Here is a 16685-nt window from a genome sequence, read left to right as displayed (position 1 = left end):
ATAATCTTAATAGGGTTGCCGTTTTTATCCGAGATTATCCTATCCGATCGGATAGGATCGGATACTGTCGGATAGGATAATGAAAAATACGATTCGGATATCCGTCGGATAGGATAATTTTTTCAAATTATCCGACTCGGATTATCCGATGTTGTCCGACGGATATCGGATGATTTAAAAATGACGAGTTAAGTGTAAATTGGACACTTAACACATTTCATCCATTTAAGTACTTACATAAGTATTTAAGTACTTCCAGGCAAATCATAGTAAAGTTGGTAGATGTAAAATTATTAGAATTTCATTCTCTGAAAGTAAGTCTCTGAAAGTCTAGTAAAATAATGAAAATGAATAAGGTGGAAAATAGAAGGTAATTGATATTGTAGTCGTGGTAGGTGGATAAGTCGTCGTCGGCCTTATTGAAAAATTATGTTTGAATGAAATTTGTGGGTAAACCATAACTAAGGAGAAATTTTGAAGGCATTCGGTAGTGAGTAGATAATGCACACTCGCAAGTGGGTTAACATATTATAACCAAATTATATTTGGCTCTACAACTGTAGTACTGCAACTGTTGTACTGCTTGACTGCAACGATAATAATTGTTTCTAAAATCTGGTAAAAATTCTTTTCCACACTGTACTACAATTGCGAGAAAAATTCCTTGCTATTCGGTTATAAATTATTACCATGCCAGACACAAAACGGTCCCCTTTGTGGTAACATATAAAGTTATTTTCCCATTGCTTAGAGAATCAATCTAATTCTGTGGGTGCTTTAAAGTAATTAGTTTGAATATTGACATTGTGATATATTGAACACATAAATATTCAAACTAATAAGGAAAAGTGGAGACTTACAAAAAGACGTTTGTCAAATACATACATACATATGTATCACTTCTAATTCCTACAATTCCCTTAGTAGTTCAGCCTGTGGTCAGTGTACCATGATTTTAAGAGATCATAGATTGAATACCCGAGAATTGTTGGCACTGTTTAAAATTTGTGTATTTATTTTGCTATTTAATTTGATTAACCTATCCTATCCGTCGGATATCCGACGGATATCGGGTAGGATAATATTTCTGAAGTTATCCGACTCGGATTATCCTAACAGTGGACTTATCCGATCGGATAAAAATTATTTTTATCCTATCCTATCCTATCCGATCGGATGGCAACCCTAAATCTTAAAAGATAATCCCTAGAAAATAATTGCCACCAGAATTCGAACTAATGTTTGACATAATAAAAAATTATTTATTCTCATGTAAAATATGGAACCCTTAATATGTAAGTGAAAAAATTAATTACTTAACTAAAGGCATAAAATTATTTATTACATATTTATTTTACTCATAATGAGTAAGAATGTAAATCTGATGATAATAAAAACACATCTAAATCCATAATTAAATATGTTATTTCATTTATTATTGTACAATTGCTCCCAATTTGCGTTTTGTAGACTACCTAATTAAATTTTTAGTCATGTTTCGAAAACTTTTCTTCCAAAAGTCATCCCCGCGACGAAATTTTCAGAAATTTATATTCGATGAACCGTTGTGAAGAAGATGCTCAGGATTAATTTGTATTTTAAAATGTAACAAATTTATAAGTAGAGTCAGAACTAATGTGAACAAGCTTTAAGAAATTCATAATGCATCAAAAATTCTAACTAATCCTAAGTTTGCACGAATTCTCAACCGCAATACAACTATTTAAGAACTAGTTGAGATAACATATAATCTCGACCGAAATTGGATACATTGGTTAGGGTTAAATACATGAAAAATGTACATGAAATGAAAATTTTGGTAAAGTTACTTGTAATAATTTTTTTAGTGAAAAACGTTGCCAAAGTAAAGAAAACTTACAATGCGATGGTGTGAAGTGTAACCCTCCGATTTTGTTGAAATTTTGGGATTACGTGGTCCAAGTCGATACAACCAACGTTTCTTGGGACAGTTTGTGCGATGGTTGGATTTGACCAAATATTTGAGGTCAAAGTTGAAAAATGGGCGATTTTTACCAGGAGGAGGAAGCAAACCCAACTTCTATTCTCTTCCAGTGCTAAAAATTGCACATTTTTTTAACTTTAACCTCAAATATTTTTCGAAATTCTGACTATTTACATTAAGAAAATCCGAATTATTTTCTGATTGAAATCCGATAAATTTGGCTTTAACAAATTCGAAGTAGGATATCCTATCTGGATTTGGCAGCCCAGAATAAATCTTTCTACAACCAAGGAATTTTTTTGGTAATACTTCGTTTTCCGGATTCAAGGACCTGTTTAAAATTTTTAGAAACCGTGGAAACATTGGTACTTCGCAAGTTGACGTAAAGAGTGTCGCAAAGCTTTCCTAACTTTGATTTTTCCCAATTTTTGATATGTTAAAGATCTTTGGTGGCAAAATAATATATGCATACACTCTAAGAAGACTAAATACTGTCTTGCCGCGGTGGGGAACGAATTCGGCCTCTCAATTGCTACAGTTTATTTGCTTGCCTCGTGTGATCTTTTTGAATGAATTAAAGCACTTCAAACTAATGGAAAGATTTGTTTATTGAAGTAATTTTGCAGTAGCGACCGGTTTCATAATCTTTCATCAGGCTGCATACATACATAGGACTGCCAATGACTTGAGTTGAGCTGAGTTGAGGGTTAACTCAACTCAATAAGAAAAATCACCGACTCAAACTCAACTCAAATTAGTCTCAACTCAAACTCGACTCAACTCAGATGTTGACGACTCAAACTCAACTCATATGAGTTTGAGTCGACTCACCTTTTTTAGAGTAAAATATTTATTTAAATAAGTACGTGCAAAAGGGGTTAAAAATCTCGTTAACCTTCAGATTTTTAAATAAAACTCCCGTTGAGAACGATATTGGTATTCACATTCACCAATTACAATTTTCATGATTTTCTACAGAAGATTAAAAATTTTAATTTAAAATCTAAATACAACTATAAAATTGCTGTTAATTTTGATAAGCTAATCAACAAATCGGTATACTTACGGCCCAAGCTAAGTGTTAGTAGCTAATAACTTTAAAACTACTGGAGATAATGAAAATCTGATAAGTGCGTTGGATTCCTCGTGCGATTTTGCATATATATCATAAATCAGTTTTCAACTGCTTCCAAAGCATATCGGCAGAGAAAATCTAGAAAGGACGCGGGCGACGATAATTTTTCACCAAAAAAATGGGAAGAGAAATGACGTATTTGAAAAATGTGACAGGAATCGAACGTGCACTTTAATTTAGTTCAGCGGGTTATAAAAACGTTCATGAGGACCCCATCGACTAAGAACAGTCGAAGAAAAATTTTTGAAAAACCTCCAAGGACCACACCCATCGTGAAGGCGCTGAAGGATAGAATCCTAAGAAATCCACGAAATTCCTACGGAATATAGCTTCACAGCTGACATTGTTGACGCAGATTATCCAATAAGTGCTCAAACTGAACCTTAGGGTTAAGGCTTTGATATGTGGTACTTGCCACCTCTTGATGATACCCAGAACGAAAGCCCTACTAATTAAATGAGGGGCTTTCCTCAAGCGGTACGCGCCGAAAAAGTGAAAAAGATTCTTTTTACAGATGAGGAGATTTTCACGTCCGAAGAAGTTTTTAGCACATAAAATGCTGTAATCTACGTCAAATCTGTCAAAGATGTATTTAACTTAAAAATTAACTGGCTTTCCATTAAAATTTACTAGAAATTTGTAACACAAAAACTGCTTAAGCTACAGCGTTTCAATCTACTAACACTTTACTTGGGCCACCTAGTATAATTACGACGTATGTGTATGTGTATTTAATAGTGTAATTTTTCATTTATTTTTTCTTACAATTGCAAATTTTTCCATTTTTTTTATTTCACTCAGCCCAGTAAATTTAATCTTGAGATATTTGGAGAGAAAGTGATTCACGAGGATCCGAATGTGAAAAATACATAAATGTGAATAATTTTATCACAAATCGCTATCTAGAGATTTAGCAACTTGCTTTCATCAAGGTGAAAATCTCGAGATGGACAAACTGGCGGTAAAAAATCCTTAATGAGTTGACTCATGAGTCAACTCGAACTCATTTTCCGTAACTCAACTCAAACTCATTATTTTTCGACTCACTCAAAGTGAGTCGAGTTAAACTCTCGACTCAAACTCAACTCAACTCAATGAGTCAAATGAGTTGACTCGAACTCATTGGCAGTCCTATACATACATATGTGAAAAATGGCAAAAAATTGTAATTAAATTATTGTAGACTTATTGTAAAATTATTGTAAAATGTATATATAATGACTTGATACCTTTACAAAGTGGTAAATTTAATAAATGAAGATCTCTACTATATAAAATGGTTCAAATTCATCCCTAAAAATATATGAATTAAATGCAAAAATGTATAATAGTAATAATAATAATACGTCGCTACCAAATACAATAAAATTTACCTGAAACAGGGAGTTTTTCTTAAAAATATTTATAAAAATATATTTAGTAGTATTTATTTAGAATTGGAAAGACTCAAAATCCATGTGATTGTGTCAAAGTAAAAGACGGAGTAGTTTGTTGGGCAGAATTTGGCGTCCTCGGTGATGATATGTACATATACATATTACATACTAAATATTATTACATAGTTGCCTCGTAAGTGAGTATCTTTCTGTAACTTACTTTAACATTGAGCGTATGCAACATGTGTGTATATATATGATCACTTTCTTTCATAATAAACTCAATGGTGAGACTATTTAGAGTTGGTAAAGATTTGTAATATGGCATTACAACATACGATCTATGTAAAATGGAATCATGAGTTTCAGTTTTGACCTTCATATTACAAAGAATTTCTGGGTGGTGTAATTTTAAATTATCTATAATTAAATTTCTACACTTAGTTAATAAATCTAGTCTTGATATTTGAGCTAATCTTTGTCGCGTATTATCTATACAATCATTAGGATAACAACGATTATGAAATGTATTCAGCATGATTTCAATCTCCGTTTCTCTGTCCTCTATTTCGGAACAAATTTTTATAATTCGTAATCCTTGACTATACGGTAATGAATTCAGAAGTTGTTTAGGTAAATTAGAAAAATAGTGAGCATATAATGGGCGTGACATTGGTTTCTTATATAAAGTTGTAGAAAGCTTATTGTTTGATAAACTTACATTAACATCTAAAAAGCAAATATCGGTTGTACTATGTATGTTTTGTATGTTATACAAAATTGGTCAAAACTGGTTATTGTTTCTCTTTCTTCTCCATTCTGTTTAAAATATATATGCCAACTTAATTTCCTTAAAGCCTCATCAAAATGTTCACCAATTAATTTAAAATTAGGTTTTGTTGGATTGGAGAAATTTAATCCGAAAGACAGCACGAATTGAACAAAAGTAGGGAGAATAAATGTAGTAAAATTAAAGAGTGGGGGTTCACTTTCCTTAAATTTCTTAAAAGCTTTATATAATTTATTGTAGTGAGTTCTGCTCAACTTTGCCTAAAATTTTAAAATGGTATGCAAATTATAAAAACACCTTTTCCGTTTCGGTTTATTCTTGTACAAAGTAGCTTCCGTATCTCATGTGAACGCTGTGTAGATTTTTGATGGTGACTTTGTGGTAGTATTATTCAGTGGTGGTTCTAAATTAGCTCGCGAAGTTATAGATGAATGTGACAAATTGCTCCTTTGTTGTGGTGGGTTGTTATTTTTTACAAAATATGAGTTAGAATTGTGTTGTCCATGATTTTTAGCATGAGAACGCTTGTGTTCATCAAAGTGTCGTCGACCTTGATGCTGGACAGAATTATGATTTTGACGATCTTGGTGCAGCCTATTTTGTTGGCCGTGACTCATTGGGAGCTGTGCTGACTTATTTGTATTGTTGGCATAATATCTCGACTTGTTTTGATATCTTTGATTTCTCCAGGGTCTACGTTTTTGATAAGAGTGCAACTCCTCCGGAATATTGGATCTCACTGAGCCTTCAAAATGTATTATTCTGTTTGAGATTGACTCATTTGTGAATTGAAATTCATTGTTTTCGATGCTTCGCATTAGTGAACGAGCGATTCTATTCGTTTTGCTTTAGCGCAAAATTCCTCCTATCTCCCACAATTGAAGGGCTTTTCGGTGCATCCGAATGTGAACCCCAGCCTTGTCCTGCATTTAAATTCCATACCACATAGGGTGCACGCATGTTTGACAGGATTTTGGGCATGTTCGGTTTTTTCCTGTCGAGAAAGATGGCCCTGGATTAGGTTGGTTTTCTCACAATTGGTAAATCTGCATGGGAAACGAGGTCGTTCCCTCGAACCGTGCAGGGCGTCCATGTGCCTCGTTTAACTGGCCGAGTCGAAAAAAATCCCATGACAAAAACCGCAATTGGGACGTTCTCGATGGGTGTGAATTCCCCTCATGTGAGTAGTCAATGAGGTCGGATTTTTGAAAACTTTCCCACAGAGCTAAGCAGTCCATTTTACGGAGAAAACTTAATATCAGCTTAATACATACAATGAGATAACCATAATACAAATATTCATCGGTATTATATGCTTATTATGTAAAAGCTACGCTAGTAAATACATACTACGCAAAACAATAGTTACACCAATAATTTCTTTTCCAGGGTATGAATTCGACCGAAGTGTCGTACTAAATGTTGAAAAAAGACGAATTTCTTCCCACAAAAGTAACATCCATGCTTCTTAGCACCGTGCAATCTTTTGTGCTCGTCTAAATTTCGATTTGAGTTACTCCTGTACTCGCATTTGTCGCAGGAATGGATCTTCTCCTTGTTCGCGGGGTGTACCGCCTCCGCGTGGCGGGTCAAATGATAGGATGTCGAGAATCTTTTGTTACATAAGGAACAAACGTAGTTCCTCTGATTTCCATGAATAACCCGGACATGGTTTTGGACAGCTTTTTCACTTAAGAAAACCCTTTCGCAAAGGCGGCACGTGACACTGTTTCGGCTCGATTTTTCAAGGTGGGTCTCCTGTAAAGAAAACGTTGTTGTTGAATCTCTTCTAGTTGACAGATGCTGCGCAGTCACAAAAAATACCGTACCGGTAAGTAAAATTCTTTTCAACACATTTGAAGACCTCAAATCGGTGACCAACATTTGGAGAAAGTTTAACATTCCCAAATTTGATGACCAATAATATGGGTGGATTAATCAATAATACTATTTTCTAAATGTTGTTCACCGATTTGGGGTCTTCAGACGCGTTCAAAAGTTTTTCTCGCTTGTACGAGTATGTTTTTGACGGCGTACTAAATATCTTTTCACTATTACAAAGGAAACTTCCGATTACCCACCATGCTTTTTAGAATCTACTAGATGAAGGATCCATTCATATTTCCATGTAAAACTCATATTCGGCGCCGTGGCGTCGCGCCAAACTTAAGAATCTTTATTTTCGACCAATTTCATACATCCATAACTTCTGCAGTATGTGTTGCAATTTCACAACTTGTTGTTTAAAGTTATCACAAAGGTCGAAATTTCATGAAAAAAAAATGAATTTGTTAATTTTGAGATATTTTTACGATTTTATCGACATTTGCATACGAAAGTTTACCTTTTTGTTATGATTTTAATATAAAATTATGAAAATTCGTGCATGATTTGATAAGTTATAACGGTTTCCAAATTAAAAACATTAAAATTCGGCGAATGTAACGCGCCGCCACGGCGCCAAATTTCGATTTTACATGGAAATATGAATTTCATCAAGGGTCCTAAACTATAAAGAGAACTAACCACAGTGCTTACATAAATTTGTATTGCTAATTTTCAACTAATTTTTTCCACCAAATTCATAAGTACATATTTATGTACATACATACCTCGTGCTCCTTCATGGCTGCTTTATGCGTGAAACTCTTCCCACACGTGGCACAATTGAACGGCTTTTCGGTCGTGTGGGTTCGAATGTGAGACTCAAGTTGAGTCCTGGATTTAAATTCTTTCTCGCACAGTGTACACGGAAACCGGACCGGATTTTTGGCATGTTCAGTTTTCACATGTCGCGACAGATGGGTCTGGCATACGTAGGTTTTCGCACAGCCGGTAAATTCGCATGGGAAGCGGGGTCGTTCCCTCGTGCTGTGAAGGGTTTTAACGTGACGGCGTAAACTGGCAGGGTCACGGAAGTCCCGGTGGCAAATATCGCACCTGGGTCGGTCGCGCTTGGTGTGTAGGTTTCTCATATGATTAGCCAAGGTGTCGGGGTTTTTCGAAATCTTTCCGCAAATCTGAAATCCAAATACAAATTTTGAAATGTGTCTGGTCGAAGTTGGAAGTTGGTGGTTATCTTAAAAATTTACCTCACATTTCACCTTGGCATTGGGGTCGTGCGTGACTAGGTGGATCTTAATGGCTTGGTTGGTTTGGAACGTTTTGGGGCACTTAGGACATTTCTTTTCTATCGGGACACCCATCTAAATTGGAGTTTTGAGAATTTATCGCTTTTTTAGAACGTTTGTTGGCTCAGTATTCCAGAATTATGAATTAAAATGTTGTGTTATTGCAAAAATATCAAAGTGTACCGAAATGTTAAAAATTTTAAACAACTTTGCTAACTATTTCAAGGTATGTGCTTTGCTTCGTGCTTGGTGTATGGGATAGATTTTATACTGAATATTGTGGTAACTGTAAGCAACTCGAAATGTGAGGGGTGGTGCGATAGAAAAAGGTTACATTTTTAAACCATATTTAGACACGATTCAGGAAAGCCAGATACTAGTTAAATCTATAGTTGAGGGATGTCCATATATTAAGTTAACAAAGAGATACCGCTTTTTTAGACCTTCCTCCTACTTCGTCTATACCCTAAATGCATACGTTGAGCTTAATATGAGTAAGATATGTTACCCAAAACTATCTACCCACCTTTTTGACGACGTAGCATATGAACGGTCCCTATTGTAGAATTTTTGTCTCTTTCCATTGTATTTATGGGCCCGTGCTAAAAATAGTATTAGAAAGTTGGGATGTCTGGCCACCTCGACAATGTGCTTTTATTATCCGTTGGTTTGTAAATGATTGTGTGTAAATTGTCGGACACCTCATAATGACTTACGTAGGTAAAAAGGGAAAATTTACTAAAAATGCACATGCCAGACATATTTCTTTTTGAGACTTTCTTTTAAAAAGTCAAGCAATATAACTATACACAAAGTTTGTGTATAGAAGTGCTCAAGCTCAACTTTAACTTGAGCACTTCTGCAGAATTGAAGGAATGTCGAAGGTTTAACCTTGACAAAATCGCACATATTTCAGATGAGAAACTTTATAGCGTCCACCTCTCTGCGTTCAGCTTTTCCACTGACAGGTCATCAGATTTGATCTTCTATGAAAAACTTTCATACATTATGAATGCAAAAGCTTATTAAATGGATATGGATATCAACTAAGGCTCCACGGACCACTTAAGTATGTATACAGTATTTTATAGCTTTCTGAATGAATAAATTGTAAACTTAATAAATTCAGTACTCGAACAGTTAATGGCATTAAACAATAAATTAACAAATTTTGTATTTCTTGTCCCAAGTATTACACATAATGCGACTCCAGTGACCGAGCAAACCTTTAAAAATACATAAATTTCTTCCCACTTGTATCGCATTTATCATGCATGAGTTTTAACACCATGCCGTATTTTATGCCTGTCTAAATTCCTCTTCGAGTGACTCCTGTACTCGCATTTGTTGCAGGCATGAATCTTCTCCTTGTTCGCTGGGTGTACCGCGTCCACGTGGTTTTTCAAAATGCAGGATCTCGAGAATTTTTTATCACAAAATGTGCATTCATAATTCCTCTCATTTTCATGAACTACTCGGATATTCTTTCGCAACCCGCCACTCTCAAGGAAAGTCATCGTACAGATTTTGCACTTGAAAATTTTTCGTGCAAATTTTGGCAAATGGGTCAACTGGAAAATCAATACACAAATTTTAAAATGAAACGTGTCCGATGCAGGCTATTAATTTACATATGTACCTCGTGTTGCTTGAGTTTCTGGCTTAGTGCGAAATTTTTCGCACACGTGGTATACTTGAAGGGCTTCTCGGTCGTGTGGGTGCGAATGTGAAACTCAAGGTTTGTTCTGCATTTAAATTCTTTTCCGCAAAGGGTACACGGAAACCGGACCGGGTTTTCGGCATGTTCAGTTTTTGCATGTCCCCAAAGGTGGCGCTGATTTAGGTAGGTTTTCGCACACCCCGGGTATTCGCATGGGAAACGGGTTCGTTGTTCGGATCCGTGCATGGCGTCCATGTGTCTCAGTAAATTGCGGGAGTCGCAAAAATTCCGGTGACAAAGGTCGCAACTGCGACGTTCACGGGAAGTGTGAATTCTTCTCACGTGCGCAGCCAAGGTAACCAGGTTTTTCAAAATTTTCCCGCAAATCTAAACAATGCGTTGAAATGGTTGACTTAAGTGTTGCAAATTTTAATTTAAATAAATCTTACTTCGCATTTCTTCTTAGCGTTTGGCTCGTGCGTGACCACGTGTTTGTCAAAGCGTTGCTTGGTTTTGAAGGGTTTTGAGCACATGGGACATTCAAATTTATTTCCGGGATCCATGTGAATTTCGTTCCAGCGAATCTCTTGATTCACAAATTGCACTTAGGTATTAGAAATGTTTTGGATTTATCAGAACCAAAATTCCTGCCTCACCGTCACCTCGTCGACCACCGTCACCTCGTCGTCTTTTCAGGTCTGTTTTACTACTCAATATCTAGAGTTTGAAGAGTGGGCACGTAAATGGTTTGAAAAGGTGGTACTTTTACCTTTGGCTCGATATTTATAGATCAGATGTAAATATGAACATCCAGGGTAAACAGAAATGGTAGGTTGACTTCACCTCTTTTTATAAAAAATAACCAGCCACGTTTTGAACCAGCGCACAGATATGTATGTGTTTTTTACCCTTCCAGAAATGGAAACGACGACTGCATGAAGTGTATCAGATGCCATCCATAATTAGTAAACCACGCAGTGTCTGCATACTCTTTTGGTAGAAATGCATTATTTACATATTGATAAATATGTAAATAATGCATTTCTACATACATATTTGTATAACTTTCCACTTCAAAAATTTCGATTTTTCCGTTACATAATTTTGAATGACCCCTAATAAAATTTGTTGAATACAAATTATTGAGATCACTTTTGGCTATGATTACACTTTATGCTACATTTTGAAGTTAATTTTGAATTTTTGAGTGTCGCAATTTGGGTTTAAATTTAATCGGTCATTTATTAGTTTTAATTTATGCGCATACATATGTATATATTACCATAAAGGCAAATAAAGGAATCTGTGTTTACACTTATCGGCTATGCAACTCGAAACCATGTATTTATTTATTTTACATGTTTCTCATTTAGTTAAGCCTTCCGCAGAAATGTTAAACATATTGAAGATTTCACGATATGAAACAATTAAATGCACACATCTTCACATCTTCTGTGATAATTTATCATCCAACAAATATTAACTTCACTTTCAATAGTAATCATACATTAATGTATCTACATATCTATGTATGTGCATATCGCGTGTCCTAAATACACTTTAGACCGCAATGCATGAACTTAACATGAGTAACAAAGGTTGGACTCATTTTACATGCTTACTCAGATTTTTAAATGCTTAACTAAAATTTAAAAATCTGCTGAACAGTGCACATGCAGCTCAAACCGTGATTTCCATATCTTATCACTAACGGTGCAGAGTTCTCCGTGAGAAAGATTGTACATATGAAACTAGAAACCAGGCAGAAAGATTTTATTGTTAAATATGTATGAGTCAGAATTCATGACTTGATTATCTATGCACATAATCCATTTATGTATGGACAACTGTTTTGACTTATTTATGAAACTGTCTTAAGTTTTGTAAGCCTCATTCGGAGTCAAGTTCTCGATGAGACCATTTCTCAAATCAGGGATTAAAGTTTGACGGAGAAATAAATAAATTACACTTTTCTTTACTCAAGAACTATTTAGTTATATATGTATGTACATACTTTTCGTTACATATATCGAACATATCTAAACATACGCAATATTGAAATTACGTGGCAAAATTCCTGAAAATTTGCAGAAAATTTAAATCTTTAATGAATAAGAATACTATGAAGAAGAATTACATTTCCGGTGTCCTTGTGACCTTGACATTCGCCAATGTTGCTACATCGCCTAGTATTGGTGAGTAAATGTAAATTTACTAAGTTTTTTATGTGTAAATCTCCTTCCCCATTATTTTTAATTGCTTGCATGCCTGATTTGTTATGTACTTATCTTCCTGTAAAATGAGCAGTGAAAAAAACTGGATAAAAAAATCAAAAACTTTTCTTCAAATTTTCCATAAACGCGAGTAAAAATAATGTTACATATGAAAATGTAAATATGCAAATCTCAATTCTAAATTAATTAAATTTTGTTAATCCAGTACAAAGTTGACTTGATCAGATGTAAAGTCTACGCAGGATTTAAGAAATTAGCCCCGTTTATTTAATTTAAGGTTGAGAAGACATTTACTATTCAACAGGATGACATTATTTTTAAGAGTGAACTTCGTTCTATTGCTTGCAACTATTCAATTTTTACTTTATGCAATAAAATCCCTAAGAATTTCCAATCGTAATTCTCTGCACCGATTTTCCTGCATAAAATTGGTTTAATATTCTGCAGAAAGGCTTTATGTAGAGCGAAATCTGAAGAAACCTATGGAGAATGCGGTTCTGCAGAAAAATAGGGACACTCATTTTGTTTAGGATTATGTAAACAAAATTATGCAGAATATGTACGATATGCCTAGAGTTTTTGTCGATTACTGCAAAATTCGACATAGCGATTTCTACTTGGAAACTTTATGTTTTTACGAACTAATTTTTTTCACTCATTGTGATCAGATTTCGACTGGGACGACTACCGAAAAATTACCCCCCGTCCGCCCCTCCTGTGTTACCAATGCTCCTCTGACCCCACCTCCAACCATGTTCCGGTGCTGCCTTATCATGAAAACTGTGCTGGCGGGGAACCAATCCCCTCTCATCTCGCCATCCCTTGCGAACTCGACATCCCACCAGCCAACGTGGTCACCCCCTTCGACACCGTGGAACTGGCCGACCGCGACAATTACATAAAATATCTCCGAAGTGAAAAATATAGCGTAGAATGCGCTAAATTTTACGATTCCCGGAGCAAAACGACGCGAAAGGGGTGTGCCTTGATGCACGAGGTGGACAGCAAGAATTTGAAAGGGAAGGAACCCAGGTTTGTCAAGGGATTCGTTATTATGGGAAATTACTGCTTTGAGAGTCACTGTAATCATGGCAACGAGGTTAAGGTGGCGTCATTACTCGGAATTTTTGGAGTGACTTTTGTTTCGCAAATTTTATGGGTGGTTTTGATGCAAGGTTTTTCTTAAATATTTTACCAATATGGGCTCTTTTTTACAAACAAAATATTTAAAATATTAATCAACATTAATCATATTATTTATAATTATGTAGATTGGAAATTGAGGGTTGACAATTTTGAAGGTGAACACATATTTTGTGCATGAATTCTAACAAACCGTATCTTTAATTGAGCTTAAATACATACATAATAATAAATACGGTAGCTATGTAAACGTCAACAAGCAGAAAAATAATTACATACATATTTATGGACCAATTTATTAAGTTCCTGATAATTATGTAAATAATCATCTACAAATAATTACTTAAATAATGAACTTACTTATAACGTGTGAGTGAATATTTGCCTCGTCATATTTATTTTATTAATAATAAAATGAATCATGCAATAAAAATATTTGAAGACGTATAAGACTTATTTCTCGGTCAACTTGGTAAACTAATATACATATCTATTTACATATAACCTGAGAGGCAAGAAGGGTCAAATGGACAAAATTAAATGAATGGGGATATGTACTTACTTATTACCAAAGCGGTCTCACGTTCCAGTATTATTTAATGCGACTCGTTGTAAACGTGTTAACATGCTGGCGAATTGGTGATTAATTTTTGAACTTTTCTGGAATGAAATTATCAAAATTTTGATTTTCCTCTACTCCCATCTCTACCTATCTTGCAGCCTCAAGATAAAAAGAGGGCGACAAATTGAGCTACCACAATACACTGATATTTTGCAATACCAGTAATATGGACAATGAGACCTATGAAATTAATAAAAAATAGCAATAAAATACAGTATTATTGTACAAGTGAATATATACTATAATTTCTATTGGTGTCATATTTTAACTTAAAGGTTTTAAGTAGACAAATGTTAAGTATGTTTAAAACTCGAAAACAAATAAATAGTTATGTAAGTATGTATTATAAATGTGCTCATGTGATGTGTTCTTCGTGTCAAAGCTATGTACCTTTTCGGGTAACCGAATTTGACTATTTTTAAGTTATAAGGTAATAAATATTTAAAGTTCGAGAAAATCCCTGGATTTCCCAGGATTTTTCAGAGCCAAAATTTGGATTCCCGATTCCCGGGATTTTAAAAATGGTTCGTAAAATTCGTAAAATCGGTATAAAAATAAGGCACCCTTTTCTAAAATAAGTATTTGGAATAAATGTTCAATATTAAAAAATAAAATTTTCCACGTTGTTGTGTTTTAGGGGCGAAAAAGTTATTTAAAAAAATTGTCTTCAACTGGCAGGTGTTTCTCTATCCTTAAGTGATTTTATAAAATACTTTAAATTTGCCATCGATATTTTCGTGCTTCAGCCCCGATAGATCTCCAGCAAAAGTTCTTGAAATTTGGGTCTTTATATGCTAAATTTTATTCAGAATGTTATTCATTTGTTAAGCCTTACCCTCACGCTCGGAGGAGAATTTCGGAGTAGGAATATTCTCTTAAGCTAAGTATCCAAGTGAGCTTTTCACGCGTGAAATCGACATCTGTGAAAATTCCACTGAAATTTCACTCGAACGTATCCAGGTCAGCGATGAAAAAGTGGTGGAATTTTACGCGAGTGAAAATTTCACAGATTTGTGAGTGAAAAAGTAATGAAACGGAGGGGTATTATTCCACAGGAATGAAATTGCAGTGAAAAGTCATGCCGCGAGGTTCAAATTTTTTCCAATTCTCTACTGCTGATTGAGTTTGTTATAAATCAATTTTTATAATAATTATTATAAAGCTCATATTATTAAATTACTATACATATTTTCTGCCAATTAAAGTAGTCGTAATGCCAAGGGGTGGCAAGTCCAATAAGGAGGTAAAACCTCGCAAAAAAAAGGTCGATCTGACAGATGACCAGAAAAAGTGTTTAGCTCGGCAGGTTCAACAATTTCCGGCCCTATGGAACATTACAGACGATGGATACATGAAACGAGATGTAATTTTAACACGGACAATCGTTTCGGAAAAAATGGAATTGCCAGGTATTAGCATTTAGCACAACATTTTTACATGTTATAAATACTGAAAAATGACGTACTTAAGACTCAATCATCTAATTATAACAGTATCTGAGTGCAAGTCTGCCTGGAAGTCGCTCAAAGATGCGATCAACTATCGAAGGAGGCATAAGCCGGGAAAGTCAGGGAAAGGGGGACCTGAAGGAGACGAGGAGGACGATGATCCTGATGCTAATACCCAAATGAGCCTCGAAGCCTGGACTTTTTATGAGTCATTAAAGTTCCTTGTTGATACTAAACCTACTCGCAAGTAATATTTTTACCTTTAAAAAAGTCTTATAGGCAAACTATTTTTGAGTATTAACACTATTCCACAGAACTATATCGAGCATAGTAGTTGACGACGAAGATGACGCTAAGGATCAAGAAAACGTATGTAATAATACGCCAAGTTCAGATGACGTAGAATTTGAAGCTCTCCCGACTACGCCAGCTCTTCCGGAACAAAAGTTCAAACGCCCGGCAAGCAACTACGACTACGTGAGATTAAACTTTACATATTATTCCATTAAAATTAAACAAATCTCAGTTAATATTTATTGTATGTATGTATTATAGATGAGCTGCAAAAGAAATAAAGAAAACACAGATAATACTGACACTAAAGTTATCGCCACTGGTATCGCCGAATTGGTGCAACTTCGAAAGCAGGCCACTGCTTCCACCACGCAAGTCAAGCCTTTGAAGTATGAGTCTATGTATGCAAATTTAGATCGGATGTTGGCAAAATTGCCGTCTAATGTTGTTGAAGATCTGAATATGCAATTTGTTTCTCTGGCATATGGAGAAGTAAAAAAGTACGAACATCACGATATCATTAACACCACTTAAATTTTTTTTAATGCAGAATCAATTAACAAGAAATAAAATTTATGTAGAACGGTAATAAACAATTGACTATTCATTACGAATTAGACCTAGTACACGCATTGTCTGCCATGCTAAAGCACCACGGTCACCATTAACATACTCTTTAACACAATCTCGTATAAGTTTCGCGTTTTCGCTTGTTCTTCCAGCAACATTGGGCGAAAATTGTGAATTTTGGCAAGAATTTGCTGGTAGGTTTACTCTCCAACCTCCTTCAATTATATCACCATTGTCATCTAATTGATCCGCGTATCCGTCCGGACAATAAGTAGATTTGACTTCATTCATCAGAAAGTTGTGCAGTAAACAAGCTGCT

At 35.0% G+C, this 16685-nt stretch overlaps 4 protein-coding genes and 1 long non-coding RNA gene across 6 annotated transcripts; 2 read left to right on the top strand and 3 right to left on the bottom strand.

Annotated features, from left to right (window-relative positions):
• Nucleotides 1–2553: 2553 nt before the first annotated feature.
• Nucleotides 2554–4385, bottom strand: LOC110854815. The gene is made up of 2 exons (XR_002548377.2): nucleotides 4328–4385; nucleotides 2554–2619 (listed from the first exon to the last, which is right to left on the bottom strand). It is a non-coding gene; the product is annotated as an uncharacterized LOC110854815 (long non-coding RNA).
• A 1142-nt stretch (nucleotides 4386–5527) lies between these two features.
• LOC118437087 (zinc finger protein 320-like) lies at nucleotides 5528–8657 on the bottom strand. The gene is made up of 3 exons (XM_035855876.1): nucleotides 8357–8657; nucleotides 7877–8284; nucleotides 5528–7022 (listed from the first exon to the last, which is right to left on the bottom strand). The coding sequence occupies exons 1-3, from the start codon at nucleotides 8468–8470 to the stop codon at nucleotides 6630–6632; spliced, it is 915 nt and encodes a 304-aa protein (XP_035711769.1). The 5' UTR covers nucleotides 8471–8657; the 3' UTR covers nucleotides 5528–6629.
• An 877-nt stretch (nucleotides 8658–9534) lies between these two features.
• LOC110855027 (zinc finger protein 768) lies at nucleotides 9535–10838 on the bottom strand. 2 transcript variants are annotated; one of them, XM_035855870.1, is made up of 4 exons: nucleotides 10712–10838; nucleotides 10505–10641; nucleotides 10035–10442; nucleotides 9535–9966 (listed from the first exon to the last, which is right to left on the bottom strand). In XM_035855870.1, the coding sequence occupies exons 2-4, from the start codon at nucleotides 10616–10618 to the stop codon at nucleotides 9664–9666; spliced, it is 825 nt and encodes a 274-aa protein (XP_035711763.1). In that variant the 5' UTR covers nucleotides 10619–10641; nucleotides 10712–10838; the 3' UTR covers nucleotides 9535–9663. The 2 variants fall into 2 exon arrangements, with proteins under 2 accessions (XP_035711763.1, XP_021959154.1); XM_022103462.2 differs by having other exon boundaries at nucleotides 10505–10781.
• Nucleotides 10839–11965: 1127 nt separating this feature from the next.
• On the top strand, nucleotides 11966–13865 carry LOC118437096. The gene is made up of 2 exons (XM_035855888.1): nucleotides 11966–12250; nucleotides 12958–13865. The coding sequence occupies exons 1-2, from the start codon at nucleotides 12163–12165 to the stop codon at nucleotides 13473–13475; spliced, it is 606 nt and encodes a 201-aa protein (XP_035711781.1). The 5' UTR covers nucleotides 11966–12162; the 3' UTR covers nucleotides 13476–13865.
• Nucleotides 13866–15455: 1590 nt separating this feature from the next.
• On the top strand, nucleotides 15456–16330 carry LOC118436917. The gene is made up of 3 exons (XM_035855581.1): nucleotides 15456–15749; nucleotides 15817–15979; nucleotides 16058–16330. Exons 1-3 carry the CDS (start codon nucleotides 15511–15513, stop codon nucleotides 16328–16330), a joined length of 675 nt encoding a protein of 224 aa, XP_035711474.1. The 5' UTR covers nucleotides 15456–15510.
• Nucleotides 16331–16685: the final 355 nt, after the last annotated feature.

Source organism: Folsomia candida, unplaced genomic scaffold (assembly GCF_002217175.1).
Source record: "Folsomia candida strain VU population unplaced genomic scaffold, ASM221717v1 Fcan01_Sc011, whole genome shotgun sequence".
Lineage (NCBI taxonomy): Eukaryota > Metazoa > Arthropoda > Collembola > Entomobryomorpha > Isotomidae > Folsomia > Folsomia candida.
Note: the sequence above shows the minus strand (reverse complement) of the source record. Positions and strands in the feature narration are given on the sequence as shown.

Bases quoted from the DNA above. Each gene is read 5' to 3' on its own strand.
- LOC118437096 (XM_035855888.1), top strand. From the start codon at position 12,163: ATGAATAAGAATACTATGAAGAAGAATTACATTTCCGGTGTCCTTGTG. The intron at 12,251-12,957 runs GTGAGTAAATGT...CATTGTGATCAG, and splicing joins TGCTACATCGCCTAGTATTG to ATTTCGACTGGGACGACTAC.
- LOC118436917 (XM_035855581.1), top strand. From the start codon at position 15,511: ATGACGTACTTAAGACTCAATCATCTAATTATAACAGTATCTGAGTGC. The intron at 15,750-15,816 runs GTAATATTTTTA...ACTATTCCACAG, and splicing joins GATACTAAACCTACTCGCAA to AACTATATCGAGCATAGTAG. The intron at 15,980-16,057 runs GTGAGATTAAAC...TATGTATTATAG, and splicing joins CGGCAAGCAACTACGACTAC to ATGAGCTGCAAAAGAAATAA.
- LOC110855027 (XM_035855870.1), bottom strand. From the start codon at position 10,618: ATGGATCCCGGAAATAAATTTGAATGTCCCATGTGCTCAAAACCCTTC. The intron at 10,443-10,504 runs GTAAGATTTATT...CGCATTGTTTAG, and splicing joins ACGCTAAGAAGAAATGCGAA to ATTTGCGGGAAAATTTTGAA. The intron at 9,967-10,034 runs GTACATATGTAA...TTGATTTTCCAG, and splicing joins AGAAACTCAAGCAACACGAG to TTGACCCATTTGCCAAAATT.
- LOC118437087 (XM_035855876.1), bottom strand. From the start codon at position 8,470: ATGGGTGTCCCGATAGAAAAGAAATGTCCTAAGTGCCCCAAAACGTTC. The intron at 8,285-8,356 runs GTAAATTTTTAA...TTTGGATTTCAG, and splicing joins ATGCCAAGGTGAAATGTGAG to ATTTGCGGAAAGATTTCGAA. The intron at 7,023-7,876 runs GTATGTATGTAC...TTTTCTTTACAG, and splicing joins CAGCCATGAAGGAGCACGAG to GAGACCCACCTTGAAAAATC.